The sequence below is a fragment of the Eufriesea mexicana genome, unplaced genomic scaffold, assembly GCF_001483705.2.
Source record: "Eufriesea mexicana isolate 0111107269 unplaced genomic scaffold, ASM148370v2 scaffold92, whole genome shotgun sequence".
In the NCBI taxonomy this organism is placed as follows: domain Eukaryota; kingdom Metazoa; phylum Arthropoda; class Insecta; order Hymenoptera; family Apidae; genus Eufriesea; species Eufriesea mexicana.
Window position 1 is genome coordinate 324,413 of NW_016908266.1, and position 27,266 is coordinate 351,678.

The 27,266-nt window shown below is 41.5% G+C and overlaps 1 protein-coding gene across 1 annotated transcript in view; it reads right to left on the minus strand.

Annotated features, from left to right (window-relative positions):
* Positions 1-27,266, minus strand: part of LOC108554879 (ras-related and estrogen-regulated growth inhibitor) — a 128,815-nt gene that overhangs the window by 80,066 nt on the left and 21,483 nt on the right. The window contains exon 3 of the mRNA XM_017910290.1: positions 8,762-8,838. Within this exon, the coding sequence (XP_017765779.1) occupies positions 8,762-8,838 (77 nt within the window). The remainder of the gene's footprint in view (positions 1-8,761; positions 8,839-27,266) is intronic.

A 27,266-nucleotide genomic window follows, 5' to 3' on the forward strand; every position in this document is an offset into this window, starting at 1 on the left:
ATTCTGTTCTGATGGGTTCTTCCTGATTTTTTGAAATATGGTGCTTGGGGTTTTAATATAGTTGATATACATATTTGACATCTGATAAGAAGCAAATAAATGCTACCTTTTTAGAATAATTTTATGCTACAGAATTTTGATCTATATTATCATAATAGATCTATATATTTATATTTATTCATATCAGAGTTATCTTATAATATACATATCATCCATTCTTCAATATCCTTTTCTATTTTTTCCTCTGGATTTTAATATAGTTCATATAGATAATTCTAGTGATTTCTGGTTAGAATTAAATAAATAAATGAAACTACCCTTTGGGAGCAATTTTATAGCATAGGAGTACCATACAGAATTTTGTAAATTTATGATTTTTTGTTTTTAGCACTAGAACTACCGAAATAGTCAAGATGGCTGACTTCAGAGTTCACCTACTTATTTATCTATATATTTATATTTCTTGGTACCAGGATTACCTAATAATATACATATCATTGATTCCTAAACATCCTTTTATATTCCTTAAAAATTCTGCACCACTGTCAATAACTGGACGCAATACCTCCACTATTAAGTATCTTCACTAAGAAAGACCTACTCACGAATAGACCCAAAGAATCGCAAGATCCAATCCCAGAATCTCCTAACCTCAAGAGTCCACCCGCCTCCATAACAGCTCAAACAAAATGAACATCGTGAAAATCAACGACGTGTACAGTTCACGTAACCCAGACTGTCCCAAGAGTGAATGGATGGTCGAAATTCCATGAATGGATGTGGAAATATCGCAAGGGAGCCATGGTGTCTCGCGGCCGGCTGGGTGCTCCAAATATTCTTAGCACCGAATCCAAGGACTAATCCCGAACGGTCAGGTATGGCATCTTGGCCCACGGTTCGCAGCCTTTTAAGCGACAGGTGCAAACATTTGGGGGGAGGAGGGGACTGCGCAAAAAAGGAAGCCAGTAATTGTAAGCCCCGGGTAGAAAAACCAGTTTGCTAAAAACAACCTGGCCTCTCGATCGTGTCTTGTTGCGGGGCTACCGAATAAGCCGGGACGAGTCAGTGTACCCGTGCGTACACGACCAGCGTATAAGGAATATGTTGGATTCCTTTTGCGGACCAGAAAATATATACCCGCGCTACCGAACGCGCCGATTCTTTTTCTACCCCCACCCGTTCATTTTCTTTCGCTCTGCGTCTCTTTTTGCCCCCTGCTCTTTTGTTCCTTCGTCTTTTTCTCTCGTTTTGCTTCTTTACTACTGGTTTCGGATTGCCATGGGATGAGAGACCATGGTCGCCTGCCGATTCTCGTGGCAGGGAAAGGACCAAGCGTGGTTTGGCCTTAAGCCTCGCACCGGGGATATCGATGCTTGGTGTAGTGTTCACGATCCTTGGGTTTGACTGGATTTGAATGAATTTTATTATCATGAGAAGAATTTTGTGTCTTAGAATACGTGAGGAAATATAGCAGACTATCTACGAGCATATGGAGAATATCTCGATTAATTTTGGTAATTTTACTGGATCAATAGATCCTGAGGATCGGTAAGATCCTGTAGAAATGGGATCTAGGCCTACCAAACTTTCCCACAGTAATTCCCGAAAGACATAACGAGGGAGGGTTCAGTGACCAATTAAATCTGCCAGGAGGTGAGGAAATATAGCAGACTAGAAATGGGATCTAGGCCTACCAAACCTTCCCACAGTAATTCCCGAAAGACATAACGAGGGAGGGTTCAGTGACCAATTAAATCTGCCAGGCTCATCAATCTAACCTAAAATCCTCGAAAATCTCACAGAAGAAGAATCAAGATCATAAGTATAGGCTAAGTATATATATACACAAACTCCATCAAATTCTTTGATGGTAATTTCCAAAAAGGCATGACGTTAAAGTAGAGATCCAAGGATTCATTAAATCCACTAGACCCAGATGGAGCCAACCCAAGACCTCCTACGAATGCACAAAAAGTCGAAGAAAAAAGAATAATCGTATCATCAGGAACACTGAACTCATCAACCCGATCCAAGACCTCTTACGAATCTACAAAAAATTAAAAAAAAATAAAAATGGTATCATGAAACAATCTAGGTATAGGTCCAAACCCTGACAGACTCTTTCACTAATTTCCAAAAGGAGCAACGTGGAAAGGTTCAACGAACCACGGGATCGATCGATCGATCGACAGGATCAATCGAAACCAATAACGGTACCCGTTCCGTCTCCAAATCTCCGCTACAAGAACAAGTCGGGAAAAGAAAAAAGAAAGCTACATCTCACCGACACTTTCCGAAGATCCTGCGGCGTGTCATCGACTCCCGGTGGAACGAGGATCCACCTCGCAGATGCGTCGCGTTGAACCGGCCTGACCTTGCTTAACCCAAATCCCCATCGGTATCGGCCAGTTTCAGGTCGATCGTCCCCCGACCTGACCTTCCTTAACCCGATTCTTCTGGAATACTGGTAACGAACCTGCACGCGAGCACGTCGAAGCGGAAATCCTACGACAAGGCCCGTTAGCCGCGTATTTGAATTGAATAACGATCGCCTTTAAATTCGAATCTAGGCGACCGGTGACTACTAGCTAGCTAGCGCAGCCACAGCCACATGTAGCCACGGTGGTCACGTATGTACACCATGGAGGAGCAAGAGTGAGCCGGCCACGTTCACGTACGGCGTGTTCACCTGTCGCTGCTAGAGCGGAATCCTCATTGGGATTCCGCTGTGGTCTTTTTCTATCGCTCCGAGAAGCGGGGACCATTGTTCTCGGCATCGTAAATTATTGCCACTGGCCGCGAATCGAGCCGGGCTTAAAAACTATGCATAAATCACCGGGCTATTAGAAGGTCATGTCGACGGGCCGATTGTTGTTCCGCGACTGTTTTCTGGCTGGTATTCGTGTTCCGTTCCGTTGGAGCAAATAGGGGAGAGATTTGGACAGTGGAGAGGGAATTTGGGTTAAGTTGGTTGACATTTGATAACTTGCTACGGTGTATTGACATCGTTTAAAATGTAGTACTCGAAGGATTAATCGATTCGACAAAATGGTGTTGGGAAATATATAGTACATGTAGTAAGGTGGAAATCCAAAGATTACATCAGTAAAATTAATAATCTTCAACGATATGTATGATAGATACGGTAGATTCGTTGGAGTTACGGGTCGTCGTGGCGCTAGTGAGTTATATGGAAATCTTCTTAAGGCTATCGTAAGCAATAAAACAAACATTTTCTATTAATATTTGTTGTGTGTCAGCGACTATTTTGTAGCTAATATTTGTGTTCTGTTCGGATAGAGCAAATAGGGGAGAGCTTTGAGAAGTGGAGAGGGAATTTGGGTTAAGTTGGTTGACGTTCGATAACTTGGTAAGGTGTACTGACATCGTTTAAAATGTAGTACTCGAAGAATTAATCGAATTGACAGGACAGTGCTTTAAAAAACGATCGTGGGCATCATGTATGATGTACACTGTATACTTCGTTGAATAGAAATGTTTAATATTATACAGCACACGTAGTAAGGCAGAAATTCACGAATTACATCAGTAAAATTAATAATCTTCAACGGTATATATGATATTTACGGTAGATTCGTTGGAGTTACGGGTCGTGGTGGCGCTAGTGAGTTACATGGACATTTTCTTAAGACTATCGTAAGTAACAAAAGACATTTTCTACTGATATTTGTTGAGTGTCGACGACTGTTTTCTAGCTGGTATTCGTGTTCCGTTTGGATAAAGCAAATAGGGGAGAGATTTGGGCAATTGTACATATGATATTTACAGTAGATTCGTTGGAGATACGGGTCGTGGTGGCGCTAGTGAGTTATATGGAAATTCTCTTAAGGCTATCGTAAGCAACAAAAGACATTTTCCACTAATATTTATCGTGGTCTATCAATGTTGCATGCTTGCAACAAATGTACTACGAATATTATAGACATCGTTGAATTATTTTCCAATTCCACCTCTATTTTAAAACTATTTTAAAACTCGGAATAATTACGAGTCCCTCTAAAATCGATTCTAAATAATTCTACAGACTTCCAGTACCATTGAAACCACTCATACCTCAGTCTCGATCACAACAAAGACGCGAAACTGCAGCCTAACAACCCAGCCAAACATCCGCATCTCCTCCCCACAGCTCCTAATCACTTGAAACCTGCGACAATCGATCGATGACTGGTCCAATCAACAATGAAGCAAAGTTTCTCCAGGGGAGGGACGCGATAGGATCAGCGACGACTTCATCAGGAACAGAGGTGCTCTGTTTCTGCCGGTGGATTCCTGAGCAGCGTAGCAGGAGCAAAAAGCTGGTCCAGATGAAAAGCTAAGCCTATTGCAAAACGCGTGGAGGCAGAGTTTGTCCAGCAAGCAAATGATTCATCGTGACTTTCACAATGAACGCGACGAGAGGTCTAAGCGAGCCTTAGAGAGGAAGAAGGACGAGGAGTGGATGGGACGCGGAGGCCGTGGAAGAGGAGGAAGAAAAAGCGCGTTCTCCACGCTTGGCCCGCGAGCGCGTCCGGCTGAAATAGTCGTGTTTACAGGCGTCGACGGAAGATAAATATAAAAGGCGCCGATGCCGTGCAGCGTCGCGAAAAAATGCAAAAGGAAACGTAAGCCTGACGTGGAACGCGTTTACCCTAACCGATGCACCAGACCTCTAAGCAAGACGAAACAAGACTTTCTTCAGGCCGCGGCAAAGAGCAGAATGCGAATATTTGTTGGTCTCGTTGCTCCGCGACAATGATCGACAACGATGTCCAGTCATCGGTGTCGATGACTACTACCCCTAGGCGAGTGCTACAGTCACGGATAGACATGTCTTGCTGGCTGCATTTCGTTCTCCTCTTGCTCTTTTGGGATTAAATTGGGATTCGGGGTGAACGACCTTGCCCTTTGCTGGGCTATTTTCGGCCGAAAAGTTGGGTGATGGAGTGACTCGAGGTGTGAATGTCGATCGAGGAGTGGTGTGGAGATTTTTCTGCATCTGGATGGGTGTGGATCATTGGGGTGACTAGAATTAGAATTTAAATAATTCTGAGTAAAGTCGAAGTAAAAATTGAAATTTGTCTTGACACTAGAAACACGAAACGAGTGAAAATGACTGGTTTCAAAAGTTTTGGTTTTGGTTCAAAAAAGAAATTTTTGAGACTCTCAGAATTCAGATTTTTAATTTTTACAATAAAATTGAAATTTGTTTTGACACTAGTACCAAGAAACAAGTGAAAGTGACTAGTTTTAAAAGTTTAGAAGAAAAGTTTTTAAGGAATTTTTGAGAATCCAAAATTTTGAATTTTTGCAGTTATTACAAATATAATAATTAATAACACCGACCCATTTTTTACTGTTATATGCATGATCTTAAAATCAGTAGATAAAAGTAACTCGTCTCCAAATGACTTCATATTCTCAACCACTTCGCGAAGACACCCCACTCGTACTTTATAACGACGCCAAAGTACACACAAATTACGAAGCCTGCCTGACAAACTGAATCGTTGCACGTTACACGCCAGTTTCAGCTTCCAACGACAGAAGACAACGAAATTTCTGAGGAACAACAGCCAGCAATGTTCAGGATCAACGCAGGGAAAGAAGGAACGCGAATTCCCAGCGGCTCGTTACTTCCCCTGCATGTTGGACGTATGACAGACATGGGCCTTAAGGGCCCATTCCAAGTCCCTCAGGGGTCCCGTACAAGTAAGGTATACTGGGTGTCCCTTGCATTTAATTTTGCAAAACCTAGTGTGCATTAGACAAGGATTTCAACATCCTGTAACTAAAATATTGAACTATTAGCCTATTCATTTACAGTAGCGGTTACTTCTCTGTCATTTGGATCAAATGAAGAGAAATATGAAGAGGATATAAAGTTCCAATGTCAGAAATTCAAACAGTCATCATGAACTTAGAGTCTCAAAGCTCTAACCTGAACCTGTCTTATAAAATACCCCAACAGAATCTTATTCTCAGGTGATAAAGCAGTCTAGGACATCTCTAGACCTATGACTCTAGGCTTGCTACAGGCATTTTTTGATAATAAAACGCCGCCATTGTCTAGAAACAAACTGTATGGAAGCTCCAAGTCTCCAAGCTTATGTAAACCTTCTATTTTGAACAAATGAAATTCCAACCTTAAAAATTCAAAGAATCACAGAAGTAAACCTAGGCCATGCCTACAACCCTAGACATGGTACAGACACTTTCTGACAATCAATCTACTTTAACATAAATTGTCGGGGAACTTCAAGTTTCCAAGCTTCTGTAAACCTCCTCCTGTCTCGAATAAACATAATTCCAGCCTTAGAAACTCAAACAATTACATCTCTAGGCTATTTCTATACCCCTAAACTCACCACAGACATTTTCTTACACTCATATTCCTTCTCTATTCTATAATATCGTTTCAAAGCTGAAATTTTAACCCTGTTCTATGCTATACCCTTCTTTTCCGATCAAATAAAATTCCAATCTCAGAATCTCAAAAGATAATCATGAACCTAGGCCATCTCTATACCCCTAGACTAGGTAGAGGCATTTTCTTTCTAACTCACACTTCTTCTCTACCCTATATCGTTTCAAACCTGCAATTCTAATGCAGTTCTATGCAATCCTCCTCTCTCTCTCTATCAAATAAAATTCCCATCCCAGAACCTCAAAGGCTCTCTATGAACTTAGACCACCGTTAGACCCCTAGACTGGGCATAGACGCTCTCACAGTTCCCATTCGACTCCGAATCGTCTCAAAGTTGCAATTCTAATCCAGTTCTATGCAATATCCCCCTCTCTCTCTATTAAATAAAATTTCCATCCCAAAACTTCAAAGGCTCTCTATGAACTTAGACCACCGCTAGACCCCTAGACTGGGCATAGACGCTCTCACAGTTCCCGTTTGACTCCGGATCGTCTCAAAGCTGCAATTCTAATCCAGTTCTATGCAATATCCCCCTCTCTCTCTATTAAATAAAATTTCCATCCCAAAACTTCAAAGGCTCTCTATGAACTTAGACCACCGCTAGACCCCTAGACTGGGCATAGACGCTCTCACAGTTCCCGTTCGACTCCGGATCGTCTGAAGACAGCGAATCTGTGACTTCATCGTACGAAACACCCTGTGTATCCAAGAAAAGGTTGCCTAAAAACGCGGAGTGAATTGGCGGGCGAATCGCGAGAGCGGAAACCGCGGCGCTGTCGTGCAGCAACATAAAACAGAAATCAAAGGCCGACGATCCCGTTGTAACCGTGGATAATTTACAGCCGGCCACGAGACCAGGCATAACTCACGCGGGCAAATCGGTCTGTCAAATAAACGTACGGCCGTAAATGTACATTTTCACCGCGCTCGCGTCCGAGTGAGATTTTAACGCCAATCTATGTCGTGTATCCATCAATAATCCCGCAGGATCATTAGGCGCCGGACTCTTTTCCGCCGACGGGCAAACGGGGAAGGGAAAAATACCGGATGGATAATTTGCGATCGGTGCCACGGGGAGATTCGTTAAGTGTTGCTATGTCGGAGCCGGCTCTTTTCGTTTTGCACCGTCGCAGATAGATAGATGGATAGACAGAGAGAGAAAGGGGTCCGCGTGGTAATTGATCGCCGTCGATTTTCCACTTTTTCGAGACTCTCCTGGTGATACGGCGAGATCGTAAATTATTTTATCGACAAATAAAGGTAGAACAAATAAACTTGGCGAGCACTTGGCGAGTAAATAAAGTTCGGAGGAAATAATCGTGAAAACGAAGAAAAAAATATTTAATATCAACCCTGGAATTTCCATAATGATTCATACCTGGAAGAAAAGCGGAACTGAGTGAGGGAAAGGAACATTCCGAGTCGGTATCCAAGATTTCTCGAGTATGCAAAATTTACGCGAGATTTCTGAGATAAATAAAGAAATTTCACGAAGAAATTTGTAAACGTTAAAAATGCCGTAAAACTTGCACCCCAAAACACAGGAATTTGTAAAAATAAAAATAGTCCCTTTAATTTCGTCGTGCTAAAGGTACCACCTTTAAGTTTCACAGAAATGAAAAGAAACCTCTTACTTTCCTCTAATAAGAAGATTATACCTCTGTAAGAATGATAAATTTCACTAATAAACGAATAATTCAATTACCAAAGCTTAAAAAATTCTCGAAAAAATATTCTGACCCGAGAATTTTCCGCTTCCCAAAATGCAATAAAATAAATCAGGAAAGGAAAAGAGAATTTACAAAAATAAAAACAGCCCTTTAATTTCGTGGTCCCAAATTCACCCTCCAGATTCCTGCAATAAATAAATAACACCCGAACTCCCAAAACTCAAAAAATTCCCCAAATAAAAGAGAAAAATACTCTGAATCAAGATTCCTTCATTACCCAAAATCCAATAAAACAAATCAGGAAAAGAAAAGGAAAATTTACAAGAATAAAAACAGCCCTTTAATTTCGCGGTCATAAATTTACCCCCTGTCCCTAAAACTGCATAAAAATGGAAAAAATTTCTTTAATATTCCTCCATCTCTTATTTTCCTCTAACAAAAATAATGGACTCCTCTAATAAACAAATATCCCAACTTCCAAAGCTCAAAAACTCCCCCTTCGCCCCCCTCCCCAAATATTTCGATTCAAAAATCTTCTACTACCCAAAATCCATGGAAATAAAGCGGAAAATGAAAAGAAAAAGAAAAAAAGAAGAAAAATCTGGAAAACACAGGAAACTCGTCGGCAAAGGCGACAATGGTTTAAAAATGGCCGGGAACTTACCTCGCACCTGGAAGTGTCCAGTATCTCGACCTCGGTATTAACGTTATCGATGGTAACGCTGTGCCGGTAGAGGAAATCTGTAACACAGAGAGAAGAAACGAGATTACGTTGGCTCGCCTTGATGAATGATAGCCTGGTGCATTCCTGAATCCCCTATCGGCGGGCACGGTCTTACAGGGCTAGCGAAAGGGGTGGAACCAAGGGAAGACGTACGAGCCGGCTCACCCCGTATAATGAAATCGATCCGTCAGCCCTGTGTTCGGGGCGACTACGGTACTACCGCGAGTAAGACAAAAACAGCGGCGAAGAGAGAGATCTCGGGCTGGTTAGCGAAGGAGCAATCGTTGGATCTAGCCTAGCGTCCTTGGTCGGCTGATCTATGAAACGATAACTGAAACTGAACACCGGGAGAAAGAGAGATCGATCTGGCACCAGGACCACGGTATTAATCCCCGGAGAGAGAACGGAGGAACTGGCTGCCGGGTCTAAATCCCTGTTAATTCTTGAAATCGTTCCTGTTCCATCCTCCTGGTCCGCCATGTTCGGCCGGGTCCCGCGTGATTTACGTCCGCCATTTGTACACCGTCCGGGCGAGGAGAGAGAGAGCTTTCTAGCGGGCCGGGCAAATAAGAGGAAATTGAAAATCGCGATTAATTAGGGAGAGGTAAAAAGGCAGGTGAGAAGGCTAACGTCGTCGGAGAGGTTCGATCGTTGAACGGGTTATTATGCACGCTGAATATCGGGAATTATACCGGTAGATTGCCGGCTCCGCCATTTTTCTGGTTAATTGGAGGCCCTGGGAGGGAGCGGAGGATGGAAGGAATGCTGGAAGGGTTGGGAGAGGAAAAAGTCCAGGCTGAGAGAAGTAATTACGAAGAATTCGATGGTATAGCGGGCTGGGAAAGTTGGAAATTGCTATCCATTAGGAGCAGGTAGAAGGCTGGTGGGAGAACAGGAAACGAGAAGATTCGTTGACACTGGCTCGCTGGGTGGCGGAAATTGTGGGAAAATGGCGATTGTGGAGAACATGTCTTTCTCTTACTTGGAGAATTTGTATTTTAATTTTCCTGTGATTTGGGGAATTTTTTATTTTAATTTTCGTGTCGTTTTAAAGAATGTTTTTATTTTGGGTTTCGTATGGTTTGGAGGATTTTCTATTTTGCTTTTTACCCGGTTTGAAAACTTTCTTATTTTTACTTTTTGTGTAATTTGGAGAATTTTTTATTCTAGGAAATTTTTATTTCGATTTTTATGTGGTTCTAAAGAATCTTTTATTATAATATTTTGGCTCTCGTATGGTTTGGAGTATTTTTTTTTTAATTTTCGTGTGATTTGGAGAATTGTTTATTTTAATTTTCGTGTAGTTTGGAGAATTTTTCATTTTAATCTTCTAAATCTTAATGGTTTATGAAATTTTTTATTTTAATTTTCGTGTAGCTTCGAAAATTTTTTATTCCCATTTTTATGCGGTCTTAAAAAATTTCTTATCTTAGTTTTCGTATAGTTTGGAGAATTGTGAATTTTACTATGATCACACGATGATCAGGATCTCGAAGATGGGTTTAATACGTTGACACTACGCTGATTCGCAGAGGGACATTATTAAACGTATCTACTTATTTCAATTATTATCATCTACACACGGCATACTTAATTACCAATTACAGACACATAGATCAAACATAGAAAATCCCATCTACGAAGGGAAAAAATTATTTCCACATCAAGAGCCAGTGAAAATTTAAAAAAGTTTCGACAATTAAATTAAACTTAAATGCAATCGACCTATGGTGTATTTAATTATTTAATTAATGCACCGCTTAATAGGCGTAAATGATTTTAAATTTACAGTTCGTTGATCCCAGCCAGTAATTTGCCATTAATTCATACGTTTCACTAGCATTCACGTATCATTACTACGAGCCGATCAAACACTTAATCCACAGACGGCATTAGCATCTAAAATTATATGAAATATAGTCGTGAAAGGATGAAAAAAAAAGGGAGAAAGAGGAAGAAATTCGCAGGGAATCGTATACACGCGTAAACATTACGAATACCGTTTGGACAAGGCAAATGGAGGAAATCGAAATCGATGATTAATTAAAGGAGATAAGAAACTCGGCTGCGGGTAGAAGAGCGTGGCGTTCGTTAGCCGGACGACGGTGTTTTCTCGTGCAGGAACTACGAATCTCGAACGTAGATTTTCCCGCGAATAGAAAACGCGGTTAATGCGCGAAAGTCTCGGACCAGTTACTAACGACAATTCCGATTTGACGCGCTGACGCCGGGCGTCGCGCCGCTCTGTCATTACGCCGCTCGCGGACAATGACGCGACGCTTTCGCCGTACAGCCGCGTTCGAGAACCTCCGCCATCTCTCAAAAAATCGATTTTTCAACTGCCCTCGTGTGACACTGTCGGAGAACAATTCGTTCATACGATAAAGTTTCACCTAATTCTATCTAGTTTCAAATTTGGATCTTCCAGTCTTTTAATATTTCACTTTTTTAATTTCCGAATCTTCGAATCTTTGAATCCATGAATTTTTGAATTCTTGAACCATTGGAACTACGAATCTTTGAATCTTTGAATTCATGAACCTGCGAATCCTCAAATTTTTGAACCTTTAAATCCTTGAATCTTTATACTTCTGAACCTTTGAACCTTTGAACCTGCGAACCTTTGAATGTTTGAATGTTTGAACCTTCAAACCTTTGAATCTTTGAATCTTTAAACCTTTGAATCTCTAAATGTTTGAATGTTTGAACCTTCGAACCTTTGAATGTTTGAATTTTTGAACCTTCGAACCTTTGAATGTTTGAATCTTTAGACCTTCAACCCTTTGAATCCTTGAATGTTTGAATCTTTGAACCTTCGAATGTTTGAATCTTTGAAAATTCGAATGTTTGAATCTTTGAACCTTCAAACCTTTGAATCCCTAAATGTCTGAATCTTGGAACCTTCGAACCTTTGAATGTTTGAATGTTTGAATGTTTGAACCTTCAAACCTTTGAATTCCTAAATGTCTGAATCTTGGAACCTTCGAACCTTTGAATGTTTGAATCTTTGAACCTCTAAACCTTTAAATCTCTGAATGTTTGAATCTTTGAACCTTCAAACCTTTGAATCTTCCAATTTTTGAAAGTCTGAATTTTTGAATCTTTGAATTTTCAAACCTCTGAATTTTTTAACCTATGAACATTTGAACCTTTAAACCTGTGAATCTTTAAGTTCTTAGAACTTCGAATCTTTGAATTTTCAAATATCAGAGTTTCACCATCCTTAAATCTCCAAATATTCTAATTTTCTAATATTTCGATTTTTCAATACTTTCAAACTCATTATACATCTATATGACACACTTCAATGAAGCAAAACAAGATGCACAACACCCACAAAAAGATCTCACCTCCACATATTAAAATTCTTAGACTTTGTCCCATTCCATTCCAGAAGCCAGACCAGCGTAAACGTCTCCCTGTACAGATCCTGAGAAGTCTGCACCGACCTCATTCCACCCTCGTCATCACCAACGAAAATGCTCGAACCAACCCCTAGACACCTGACCAAAAGAAGACGAGCGCTTCACACTTCGTAGCAAGAGTTTCTTCAAAGAACGTGGACCACGGAAACCACAGCGAGTCACGGTAGCCCCTATAGGCTAGACAGGTACGATAAATAAACGAGAAACGAACTCGTAAACACCTCGTTGGGCGCAATGTCGAGGCGTCGGGTAGGCGCGGAAACAAGCAAATGAGGATGCTCGTTGTATCAGAGGCCGTTACGCTCGAGGAAGTTTTATTGCCGGACAATGTCGACGGGGAAGCGATTTGGCCGAGCAGACCGGCGGCAAATTTATTGCAATCCCGTGAAAAATGCCAAAGGAGACGACGGAGAGTCTCGGTGAGCTGGATGCCTTTTGAGAACGATGCCTGAGTGACGCGGGCACCGAGATTCTTTCGATCGCTCCGGTTGCCTGAACACCATCCACGCGCCGATCCAATGGGATCTTCCATGGTGCTAGGTGCATACGTGTTTCGCGGATTATCGCGATCGCGGATTCGTCACAGGCCAATGCAGTTTCCAGAGAGATGAGGCGACGTTGATAGCGAGCCTGTGATGCTCTTGTTGCATGACCAACCTGTTGGCTCGGTAGCTGCGAAGATGATCTTGGCCGAAAGAAGCTGACCATGACTTTGGTTACTTGGAGTTTGAGACCACAGGAAAGATGAACGTTTCGTGACGACCTCTAACTTGAACAAGTAGATATGATCACTGCGATGATATTATATATTGGAGACAGCTCTGGAACTAAGGAAGATGACGTGGACTATTGTAGACACTATTTTAATCATGTTCGAATGAAGCTGATCATCATTGACTTTGGTTACTTGGAGTTTGAAACAACAGGAAAGACAAAATTATGCGACGACCCCTAATCTAAGCAAACAGTTATGATCATTGTGGCGATGTTAGCTGTTGAACAAGGCTCAAGGACTGAGAAAGATGATGTGAACTATTGTAGACACTATTCTGATCTAGTCTGAATGAAACTGACCATCCCTAACTTTGGTTACTTGGAATTTGAAACCACAGGGAAGCCGATGTTACGCAACGACTCCTAACCTGAGCAAGTAGACATAATCATTGTGACGATGTTAGGTGTTGAAGAAGGCTCAGGGACTGAGAAAGATGATGTGGACTATCATAGCCACTATTCCAATCAAGTTGTTAAGAGACTGGACTGTTATAACGCGTAGAAGAAGCTTCGATAACTAACAAAGACGATACGGACTACTGTAGCCACAATCCTGCTCAACTAGTCATGACACTGGAGTCTTGAAACGTGCTGGAAAATGTTCAGTAACTGGTAGAGATGACACGGACTACCGTAGTAACCAAGAAAGTTGGTCATCTCGAAGATTTAAGAGCCTAGAAGAGGTCTAGTTACAGTTAGCCATCTGCCGTGACTGAGATTGTTGCACCAGAGTGTACCAAGCAAGCTGAATAGCCAAGAAAGATGAAACTTCGCTTCAGCAAATAGACCCTATCGCAAAACCAAGATCTTTCAACCCATTTTCACGTATTCCTCCAAGATTCCTATCGTCAATCATCATATCTCCACCCAGTCTGACCCAAACCGTGAAAATACCACACTGGACTACGCTTAGCCTACATTTTCCCAGCACTCTGATCCCGTAAATCCGTCGATCGCGTAGATAACGCACGAGGGTTCCCTTATCTATCGATAATTCGCGTGCGATGATGACACAGGTCCAGTAGTCGCGTGCGATCGTCCGTTTTCTCCCGGCGTCACGCGTGAAACGAATCTAAAATACGCCGGTGATTCCCCGACGATGCACTTTCGTTCGTGGCCGCCGGAGGATCACTTTTCCGAAGGAACGCCCTCGAACGGTGAAAGCTGCGCGTGGGTCCGTCGATTATTTCCTCGAGGGCCTGCTCGTGTGGGTGACGACGCGCGGAAAAGAGGATCCCGCTGCTTCAATAGAAACTTAATTTCGCCTCTGCCTATCGTCTTCCGCTTCTATCCGTGAAACGTGGCGAATCACCAGCCGGAGATGATGTGCATTATCAGTTTCACTCTGAGCTTATCAACCCTGGCCATTTAACCTAGGCCTCTCCTCGTGAGTTAGGTGCTTAGGGAGTTAGCCAGGTCTCTGTGTGAGCAACCGCGAGCCTGTTAGGCTAGATACATACAGGATACCTATTGGGGGTGGTATAGAGAGAGGATTTTCGAAGTGTTTTCGATAAATGAGTGTAGGAATGCTAGGGTTTGAGAGTGAATGTAAGGGAACACATGGGTCTACCTAGCTGATGATGGATAATGAACTGCAACATAGGGTTCAGGCCGAATGTTAAGAGTGACGTCTGGAGTGACGTTTAGCACCCCCAACATCGTCGTTGTGCGTCTATGGTTTATTCTGTAAGAGGTGCGAACACGGGTTAACTCTTTGAGCCACGGTGGGATTAAAAGTGTCCCACCTTTTCGATGCACCGTAATGCATGATGGGACATTTTTAGTCCCACCTCGAAATATTGCAATAACTACATGCGCATAGGTTTATATATGTAGGAATAGTAATTTTGAGAGTGAATGTAAAGGAACACTTGGGCCTACCTAGCTGATGATGGACAATAAACAATAGTCTAGTGTTCAGGCCAAATGTTTAGAGTGACGACTGGAGTGCACGTGGAAGGATGAGTGACCGCGTGTACGGATCGAATATTTATGGCTGTATCGAATGCAAGTGAAGAGAGTTTTGGGTACGTGATCCACTCAGAAATGCGTGATTGAGAAAGAGATCATGAGTATGAAAGAAGACAGAATGCAAGGTTTAAATGAGGGTGCAAGAGCAGTCCTAAGACAGTCCTTTACAGAGTTTCAAGAAGAGTCGATGTGAGAATGTTAGTTGCGTGATCATAGTTCGGTCATTAGTCTATAGTCTTTTAGTGTGTACTTTACTCCTAAATCTCTTTTAGCTCGTGATAAATATACATTGGAATAAACCAACATCTTCTATTCCTTATATTTGCCAATCAAAAGTATGCCTATATTAATGTAGGATAGTAGGGTACACTACCATAATTTTTATTACGTTTTATTACAACGTATTTCTAAATTTAATAAACTAGAAGATACCAAAGAGGTTAAACCCCGAGCAACGCCCAATTCAGGCTTATCGATCTGACCTAACTTCAAACTTAGTCACACGTAATATAAAAGTATGCCTATATTAATGTAAGATAGTAGGGTGCACTACCATAATTTTTATTACGTTTTATTACAATGTATTTCCAAATTTAATAAACTAGGAGATCCCAAAAAGGTTAAACAGCAAGCAACGCCCAATTCAGGCCTATCGATCTGACCTAACCTCAAACTTAGTCATCGCGCAATATAGAAGTATGCCTATATTAATATAGGATCGTAGGGTGCACTACCATAATTTTTATTACGTTTTATTACAACGTATTTCCAAATTTAATAAACTAGAAGATCCCAAAAAGGTTAAACCCCGAGCAACGCCCAATTCAGGCCTATTGATCTGACCTAACCTCAAACTTAGTCACACGCAATATAAAAGTATGCCTATATTAATGTAAGATAGTAGGGTGCACTACCATAATTTTTATTACGTTTTATTACAACGTATTTTTAAATTTAAGAAACTAGAAGATCACAAAAAGGTTAAACAGCAAGCAAACCGTGAAAATACCACACTGGACTACGCTTAGCCTACATTTTCCCAGCACTCTGATCCCGTAAATCCGTCGATCGCGTAGATAACGCACGAGGGTTCCCTTATCTATCGATAATTCGCGTGCGATGATGACACAGGTCCAGTAGTCGCGTGCGATCGTCCGTTTTCTCCCGGCGTCACGCGTGAAACGAATCTAAAATACGCCGGTGATTCCCCGACGATGCACTTTCGTTCGTGGCCGCCGGAGGATCACTTTTCCGAAGGAACGCCCTCGAACGGTGAAAGCTGCGCGTGGGTCCGTCGATTATTTCCTCGAGGGCCTGCTCGTGTGGGTGACGACGCGCGGAAAAGAGGATCCCGCTGCTTCAATAGAAACTTAATTTCGCCTCTGCCTATCGTCTTCCGCTTCTATCCGTGAAACGTGGCGAATCACCAGCCGGAGATGATGTGCATTATCAGTTTCACTCTGAGCTTATCAACCCTGGCCATTTAACCTAGGCCTCTCCTCGTGAGTTAGGTGCTTAGGGAGTTAGCCAGGTCTCTGTGTGAGCAACCGCGAGCCTGTTAGGCTAGATACATACAGGATACCTATTGGGGGTGGTATAGAGAGAGGATTTTCGAAGTGTTTTCGATAAATGAGTGTAGGAATGCTAGGGTTTGAGAGTGAATGTAAGGGAACACATGGGTCTACCTAGCTGATGATGGATAATGAACTGCAACATAGGGTTCAGGCCGAATGTTAAGAGTGACGTCTGGAGTGACGTTTAGCACCCCCAACATCGTCGTTGTGCGTCTATGGTTTATTCTGTAAGAGGTGTGGCCAGCTGGGGCAATTGTAAGAGGTGCGAACACGGGTTAACTCTTTGAGCCACGGTGGGATTAAAAGTGCCCCACCTTTTTGATGCAACGTAATGCATGATGGGACATTTTTAGTCCCACCTCGAAATATTGCAATAACTACATGCGCATAGGTTTATATATGTAGGAATAGTAATTTTGAGAGTGAATGTAAAGGAACACTTGGGCCTACCTAGCTGATGATGGACAATAAACAATAGTCTAGTGTTCAGGCCAAATGTTTAGAGTGACGACTGGAGTGCACGTGGAAGGATGAGTGACCGCGTGTACGGATCGAATATTTATGGCTGTATCGAATGCAAGTGAAGAGAGTTTTGGGTACGTGATCCACTCAGAAATGCGTGATTGAGAAAGAGATCATGAGTATGAAAGAAGACAGAATGCAAGGTTTAAATGAGGGTGCAAGAGCAGTCCTAAGACAGTCCTTTACAGAGTTTCAAGAAGAGTCGATGTGAGAATGTTAGTTGCGTGATCATAGTTCGGTCATTAGTCTATAGTCTTTTAGTGTGTACTTTACTCCTAAATCTCTTTTAGCTCGTGATAAATATACATTGGAATAAACCAACATCTTCTATTCCTTATATTTGCCAATCAAAAGTATGCCTATATTAATGTAGGATAGTAGGGTACACTACCATAATTTTTATTACGTTTTATTACAACGTATTTCTAAATTTAATAAACTAGAAGATACCAAAGAGGTTAAACCCCGAGCAACGCCCAATTCAGGCTTATCGATCTGACCTAACTTCAAACTTAGTCACACGTAATATAAAAGTATGCCTATATTAATGTAAGATAGTAGGGTGCACTACCATAATTTTTATTACGTTTTATTACAATGTATTTCCAAATTTAATAAACTAGGAGATCCCAAAAAGGTTAAACAGCAAGCAACGCCCAATTCAGGCCTATCGATCTGACCTAACCTCAAACTTAGTCATCGCGCAATATAGAAGTATGCCTATATTAATATAGGATCGTAGGGTGCACTACCATAATTTTTATTACGTTTTATTACAACGTATTTCCAAATTTAATAAACTAGAAGATCCCAAAAAGGTTAAACCCCGAGCAACGCCCAATTCAGGCCTATTGATCTGACCTAACCTCAAACTTAGTCACACGCAATATAAAAGTATGCCTATATTAATGTAAGATAGTAGGGTGCACTACCATAATTTTTATTACGTTTTATTACAACGTATTTTTAAATTTAACAAACTAGAAGATCCCAAAAAGGTTAAACAGCAAGCAACGCCCAATTCAGGCCTATCGATGTGACCTAACCTCAAACTTAGTCACCGCGCAGTTTCCCCATCGATCGATCAAAAACTCCGAGTGGATCCTTTCCAATAACCAACCCCGATCCCCACCAAACCCTTACGTACCCACGTATCGTACCACCGCTACGTGATCCATCGTTCGAATGATCTATCGATCGTTCGGGCTGCACGATCTAATCTCTCATCCGCCTGGACCACGAACCGTTCCCGGCCCATAAGGCCCCTCGATGACAGACGAGAACACTTGCCATCGCTGACTTTCTAAATCATCATCCGGAATTATTCCACGCAGCGAGATCATCGGCGAAACCGCGTCCGCCATGTTGGATCGAAAAATGGCGACGGTCACGTGGAAAAATCTCGATTATCCGGCGTGCGATCACGCGGCGAAGCGAACGATCTCTTGTCATTACCTATCAGCGATGTCATTACCCACGAGGAATCGAATTTAATTCCAGTCTACGTATACCCCATTCCCCATTACTTTCTATCCATGCAGATTGATCGGGAAAGGTAATCGATCGCGGACAGAGTGGAAAGAGGAACGAGGGATAAAGCTCGATTTCAGACGATCCATGGGAAAAATCGGACTTCTGCGTGACAGTGAGGACTTGCTTTCTATTCCATTAGTGTAAGAATGATTTTTGCAGAAGTTTTTTTTTCAGAAATCGACTTTGCATACCTTTCACGGGGTACGCAATTATGTGCCATGGCTACCATGGCTTTTCATATGGGATAGGTACCCATTGCGTGATTACTCGGAGTGCTTGTTATTAGGAAAATTAGGTACTGATTTACTGTATCGAAATAACGAACGGAAAGGTTACTCGCGGTGCACGCTGGGATGCCGAGATCGATTATCCTTTTCGTCGTGATGCCGAGGGAAAAGGAAAAATTTTGTTATTGGCAAGAGAGTATAGAGCGATTATTGTTAGGGAAATTAAATGGGATTGTGGATGCAGAGATTGTCTGTGAGATATGATCGAATGATGTCGATTATGTTTGCTGGATAAGAGGAAAAAGGAAATTGAAGAATTTTACTATTTATGAGAGGATACTGCCTTTTTTTTGTTTTTTGAGAAACTATAAATTGTTTGTGATACATTATGAAATGCAGAGAGAAATTATATATTTTTGGTGGAATTAAGACGAAATTGAAAATTTTCACGATTCGTAAATATTGCCTGATTATTATTGGGAAAATTAGGTACAAATTTGATATACAGTAGTGGCCAAAAGTATGGACTCATGTATTAAGAGGGTATTCTTGTAATCGAGATAATAAAAATTGATTTCTTTAAGATTCTTTTCAGAGAAAACCATGATACATTTTAACATGCAATTTTCAGGATTGGACTAAAAGATTTATGTCACGTGATAGAACACAGAGAGCATCTTTTTCCGATGAGAAGAAATTGGTAAAAAATTAGGTGCAGATTCGTTATATTAAAGATAACATAAACAGACAAAGAATTATTTATAAGAAACGATGGAAAGCAGAGATCAATCATCCTTTCCTAGTGAAATCAAGAAGAAATTGAAAATGTTCACGATTGCTAAGAAAGTATTACAAAAAGGAATTCCTATCTTCGTGCATTGAGTAATCATTCACGTAGACTAAAAACCTAGTTCCTGTACAGCATTACCCGGATGAGTGCGACTCTCGTATCTAGCAGTACCTCGTTCCGCCGCGAGAGGCGCTGCGATCTCAACATGGCCGAACGGAGCCACAGGTACCAACGCTAAACCTCTATTTATACTACGTTAATACTTGAGTACTGACAGTATCAAACTTCAAAAATGATACTTCATATAGTATTAATATTGTATTAATGAATTTATAGTATTAATAAGTAAATAGCTTTAAGTATACTAAAATATATTTCACACTTGCTTCATTATTACTTTACCCTATAATTTACTTTACTTTACACTTTTATTATTACTTTACACTATACTTTACACTTCTACGATGGATTTTATTAAAAAATTAAAAATAAATATGCGGTTTTGTTGGTAAGAACATTTTAAATTCTTGATGCTCTTTACCCAAGAATTTATGTCAGTGGAATCACGCGTGCAGCGATAGTAATAGGTAGTAATCTCGGTTCTGGGACTAGACTGAATGACCCTAGAAAGATCCTGTAAAACCAATAACTGTAGTCTAGGGAAAAACCCAAGTAAAAGTTTCCAGGTGCTCAAAACAGAGGTGCTTATAAAGTATTACATCGTTAATTCCAACAGGTTCCTACGTTAAAGTTGGATAAAACAGTCTCAAATAAAAATTAAAACAAAATTGACTGCTCATTGAACACATCCAAAAAACATAAACCTGTTAAACGTTCCTAACATTTCCCACCAAACCCAAACCAACACCACGTATACATGTAAACCAAGCTTACTCCAGCAAAACAGGTTAGCAGACCCCTAAGTCTAGGGGTAGACCGATCTTCTTCGCTGAGCCAGAACCCGGTCGACTGGTTCCAACGATCGATCCTCATTGACCACGCGATGGAAGAAGGGTTGAAGGAAAAAAAGGTCCACTTTGTACCCCATAAACGCGAAACGGGGTCATGGGACACGCGACACAGGCCTCCGGGGACAGTGGAGTTTCTCTAATCCGGCAGATCAATCAGTTCCAGCAGAGTAATTTCGTGATATATGCGGTTAATCGATGGTGGAACGCGGTGTTTTTCCAGCGATATATCTTCCAGCTGGACGGAATAATTCCGGCCCGATTAACGGGTAACGCGGAATCGTAAATTTCGGTTTCATAAACTGTTGGCGCTTTTAGATCCCGGTACGCGACTGGCCTGATCCCTTCCTGGGATCCCCTTACGGTATATAATCCGCGGTTATGTCGACGACTGAAATACGGGTCGGGCATGAAAGAGTTTAACAGATTTATCGTTCGCTGCATTGTGGAAGATCGAGTGGACTGTGTAAATCAAGGCTTTTGAGAAAAATCCTGTTACCGAATGAGACCTGACATGTCTGTCCCGATGTCTCCGATCGATCCTTCCAGCGATACAGACGTGTGCGGTGTTTCGTGGTCGTTGTTCAAATGGTTTGGACGGGACGGGGAGTTTTGTCGAGGATTATTGGATTGGAGAACGGGGGGGAAAGGGGAATCCTGAAAGGTGAGTTTCTATTAGGCTGAGATTAATCTTTCAGAGACCCGTGTAGAATAGATTGGAGGATATTTAAAGTAGCCTGGTTATCAAAAATTCTGAACTGTTAACCTGTCTAACTGTTCATATACAGTTAGCTATATACAGGGTGGCTTGGTAGAAACGGGCTATTCTAATGGCTTTCGTTGGCATGGGGTATTTCAGGGGCTGATGTCGTTAGAAGGGCTTCGGGTAATTCTGGGATGATCAGGTGACTCCTATAAGTGTTAATGCGAAGATGTAATCCTTTTTATCGATTATGCGAGATTCCTTAGATGTACAGGTAGAGGTAAAGAAGATTGTGTTAATTGTTTTTGGATAAGAAAGGAAACTGTGCTATTATAAATAACCGAATAATTCATATTTTATTAAGAGGATGCTAAATGGTCTGAAGTAAGAAATGATTTTGTATAAAATTTTACTAATATTAGTACAACATAATTAGTTCACAAGGGTAGGTATTGATAAATTCTGAAAAATTTTTCTAGGCAAACTTAAGCATCATGAGTTCGTGCAGAGCACAGATAATATTCTTCAAGGACCATTAATACCAAAATATATTTTTTCCCAGCTCATTACTTCTCGAACTACCCTGTATCATTTCTAGAAACCACCCTAAAAAATTGAAACATAATATCGAGTATCGAAAACATATTAACAGTATGCTAACTGGTCCGGACTATGAAACGATTTTGTATAAAAGTTTACTAATATTAGTACAAGATATTTAGCTCGCAAGAATAGGTACTGATAAATTCTGAAAAATGTTTCTAGGCAAACTTAGGCATCACGAGTTCGTGCAGAGCACAGATAATATTCTTCAAGGACCATTGATATCAAAATATATTTTTCCCAACTCGTTTCCTCTTGAACCACCCTGTATAACTCCTATAAACCACGGTGAAAGATCGAAACGTAAAGTCGACTATCGAAAAAGACGAAGTCACCGACATCGACCCCCTCAGCTATTAACTTAACGCAGCCGACTTCCTTCGAAATCCGTTCAAGATTTATCGAATATTGTTCCCGGAGCAAGATTTGCCGAGATAACAGTTTCGCCTGTATTCAAGAACGCATAGACGAGACAGGACTTTCATCCACTTTCTTGTCTGGCTCTATCCATCAAGCCTTCTAATTACAGCCGTTGAACATTGACCGAGAACAGCGTTAAACACCATCCACGTCCGTTCGCGGCCTGCCGTCCCGTGAAAAACGAAGAACCAACGATTATAACATTGTTTCGAGGAAACGAGCCGGTCTGCAACCGCGATTCGCATTGTTGCGACCACGAGTCCCTGGAAGGAGAAGAGAAAACGAGAGTTAGCTGGCAGAGAATACGCGAGAAGTCGTTATATCTCGATCGACCACCGGTTTTGCACGAGATTTTCACTGTGATTAGACTTCGTAGAACCTGAAGTCGCGATTGTGATCGATAGTGGAGAAAAATCGCGAAGGAAACGAGAGAATTTCATGGTTGAGGCTGTCAAGCACCTTGGGTACAGACTGACAGGATCTTCGACTGACTTTGCATCGATTTCAGCAAAATTTTCTATAAATGTAGAGAAATCTGATGTTTGATAGATCTGTAAAGAGATTCTCAAACTCTCGAAGTAATTTTGTACTGTGAGAATAAATTAACAAACGAACTGACAGAGGGTTGGTCTCTAGGGGTGCGATGGAGGCTTGACATTGTATGACAAGACTCCCATGGGGGTTATGATCGAAGTCTTGTGGTTCCTACATGCTGGCAGTTGATATCCTGATGGTCGTCTTGCTACGGAAGATAGTAGGTAGGAGGACACAAGGAAGGGATGCGTTTCGTCCTGGGCCTGCTAGTGGGCTCGTCAGTAAGCCCCCTCGCGTAATAAAGCTTGTATTAACACGAAATAGTGCCTTCGTTCTTTAATACTGACGTCATCCCTCCAAGAACATTAAGATTGATATATTGCTTATGCTATCTACGTCTTTACAGATAACAAAGAGCAAAGACTCTAAATATCGTGGATATTAAGACTAAACCTGCCATGACCGGTCAAATCAACTGATAAAGGAAGAAATAAAATAAGAAAAGCTTTAAGAGAATGAAATACCAGGAGATATTAAAAAATCGATTACATCCATATTAAAGGAAAAATCACAGCGACAACGTCGAATACGAAATTTTTAATTTAATATATAAAAGTGGCCATTTGGGGCCTGGTAGGGCCTTATTTATTACAGTAGGCACTATTTTATACTAGGCACTAATTTATTATTTGTTATTATGTATCTTAATTTATTAAGGCACTATTCCGTGTTGCGACAAGCTTTATTGCGCGAAGGGGGGCTGGTACAGGGGGCACGGTGTTAATTTTTGGAAAGGTCTGTCCCACACTCTCGTTGTCAACGAACTGTTTTTCCAGGGCCTAGCCCAAACGTTCGTGGTCCAAGTGTCCGCGAATAATGGGACGCTGGTCGTAAAAATATAAATCAGCCCCCCAGCTCATTGACTTGGGACCCTGGATGTCGCTAAGAGTGCAAACAATATGTCGGCTTTCTTTTTCCACGTTTTCTACAACTCGAAACTAAAAATATGAAGAAACTTAACTGAATATATAAGAAAACGAAAAATATCGATACATCTTTCGGAAACCGGGATCTATGAAACTTGAGAACCTCTAGGATCCAGCGACTTCAACATCCATCTTCAACTTCTCTCCCGTACTTCTCCATCCCTTCTCACCTCGCTTCCTATATTTTCCAATCACACCTCCCATCCTGCACTCGAAGCACCGCTATATTAATTACGTTTCACACGATAATACCACATCTGGCATTAAAAATTGGTCCTGGAGACCTACAAGTTAGATAACCACGTTGCATAACCGCACGCTCGCAGCTCTTAAATCATCAGCATAAGGAACACGATCTTTATTACTATTTCATAAATCATTCGCCGTCTACATAAACATTTCTCGATTTCCTACCACCCGTACGCCGAAGGGAAAAGAATGAAAACAAATCAGACCTTACTGCAAGCACGTATACCGCGTTCGCTGGAACAGCCTGTTTCTCTAACAGATCTGCGCCGAATGGACTCTTCCTTGCCAAAACATCGTTACGATTCGGGACAACGTCTACCGCCCACGTAGTCCAACGGAATTCCACCGAAATCTACGCGTGACGGCCTGAAAAGGCTTGTTCTTCCTTCGACCGAGCCACTTCGCAGTTTTCTGGGTAACGACGTTTAACGATTCGCGCGAATCCATTGGGAGGAGGTGAGGAAAGAAGGAGCGAGAGTGGTGGAAAGACGCGGCGAAAATAGTCGTGGCTTGGCCTCTGATTCAAGGGTTCCGGGGAACACCCGATAGTGGCGCTAGTAGTTACACTTGGGAATCATCGGTGCCGAGATATCGAGTGCTAAGTCATGGCGTCACCGAATTTATCACGTGACGAAAAGATCTAGGCTCGGAGTGGGGATGCTTACCCCCTCCAAACCGTATCTATCCCCACCTCTACGCCTGGTATGCGGAGTAAGGCTAGTGGAAAATTAAGTCACCGAACTTATCACGTGACGAGTAGATATAGGCTTGGAGTGGGGATACTTATCCCCTCCAAACGGTATCCATCCCCACCCCTAGAGGCTGGAGGAGTAAGGCTGATCGAAAATTAAAGTTATTGTACTAAACGATACTACAGCAGTACGAAAATGATCATTCTGAATTACTATATAGAGTACAGTATAGAACTATCTTTACACACGTATCTATGTGACAATATATACAGGGTGCCCCACAGTAAGTGTCATCAAACATAACTCCTAAGTGGTAGGTGATATGAAAAAGATGCAAGGAGACTTTTACCATAATTTTTTACGCAGAATGTCACTATAATAAAAGAAAATTTGTATCTTTATTTTCCTCGTGGTTGTTCCAAGGTCAATTCGTGTTTCTTACATGGTAAACTATATTTTCCTTTTGGTGTTACGAAAATGGAGGAGAAACAAGTTCTGTGTGCATCTTTGAAATGACTTTAAGATAATCCAAGCTTGCAATCTAAGCTTGAAAAGATTTTGGGCCTTATTAATTAATTTACAAACAACGGAAGTTGTTCAAAGATTCGATCCTAGTCCATCGATTCCTAGTCTATCTGCTGAAGAGGGCAGTAGCGGACCTAAAGATTCCGAGAACCCCGCCCCAATTTTTCAACAACCACTAGGCTACCCGAGCTGACCGGACCGAATCACGAAGATCGACCAATGACCGGAGAAAAGAGGAAAAAGAGAAGCCAAAGTCGGAGAGCATAGCATCGAATGGAAGTTGGCGCCCGGACGCAAAATCGGGCCGATCTCTCGAGGGCGTATTCCGGCACTGGTCAGAGAAATACGCGGAGTAGAAGACAACGGCAGGAGAAGAGGGGCGGAGATTTAAACACTCGATATGAAATAGAGCCTATGGGGAGGGCCGAGAAGAGAATGCAGATCTCTCCCATAACTCATGCAGGCTACCTTGCCGTAATAATTGCCGTGCAGCGCGAAAGACGCCGCGGATATCCGCCCGCGGAAAAATCCAAGCAGGTGTGTCCTATCGTCACGATTGCTTTTCCCCGCCACTGAGATCCGGACAAAGATACTTTAATTAATGCCGCGCGTTTGTCTGACCTGGCTAGTTCGGACTAGTTCCGTATCGGTGGCGAAATGGCCGCTGCCATTTTTCCGGCAGAGGCTACTTGGTAAGAGGCTTTCAGCGATGGTTGGAAGGAACGTGGGAATAGGTGCTGCTCACTGGGATCTGGGATGTGGGAAGGTGTGCGTTGATGCGAGAATTGATCACTTGGGTTTTGAAGTCCTCCTATTCATAATTAACCCTGAAGCTCAAAAATAATTTGAAAAATATTTCAGTTATTTAACTACGGATGCACTGTTCTAAAATATTTGAAAATAAGGCTACTAAATACAGTAAAAATTCGAAATTGAAAAATATCTATCACTCAAAAGTGATGTAGAGGAACAGTTAAGGTGTAACTATAATTCAAAATCTCACATCAAGGTGTGCGTTCATAGCACAATTAATGACTTGGGTTTTTAAGTCCTCCAATTTATAATTAACCTCGAAACTCAAAAATAATTTGAAAAATAATTCAATTACTTATTTATAACTAAGGACACGGTTATAAAATATTTGAAAATGGGAAATTCGAAATTGAAAAAGGATATAGGCAAGTAATTAAGATAAAACTAAAATTCGAAATCCCACATCAAGGTGTACGTTAATAGTAGAATTAATGTCTCAAATTTTCAAGTCCTCGAATTCATAATTAAACCTAAAGCTCGCAAATAATTTAAAAAATATTCGAAAACGTCTATATTCACAAAATTGGATCTCCAATGAAAAACGAAAATAGAAAAATACAGGTGGCACTCCCAAATACATTAAAAGTCAAAAACTACAAAATTCGAAATTGAAAAATATCTAGACAAATAGTTAATAAGATAAAATTGAAATCCGAAATCCTACATTCGGCAAACCAGCTATCCAGATGCTCGAAGCCAACTAAAAAGCTAGCAAGGTCGCATAAGTTCCGAGAGGCCCAAGGAAGCCTCCATAAAAGACCCCTGATCGAAAGAGGCCCAATAAAATTCAATTAAACGAAAGGATCACGCATCGACATTAACGACGGTCTCCTAGATGGCGGTGAATCGAAAACACGAACAGGAAATGGCGCGTCAAAGGCGGTCGCGAGAGTCGAGGAAATTAGCCTGAACAACCTCCTAGGAAAGCTGCATGAGAGGCTCCTCGGTGCATACACGAGATCCACGTCTCGGCAGGGGAATCGTAAATTGATTGTGCCGGCGAACAGGTAGGCAAGACTTAACGTAATACATTCGTCAGAAAGCAAGAAGGTGAAATCGAGCGATCTCTATTATTTAGCCAGGTGAAAACCGAGACTAAGTCAGAGACCTGGGTGTCTCTCTCCGACTCTCTTTCC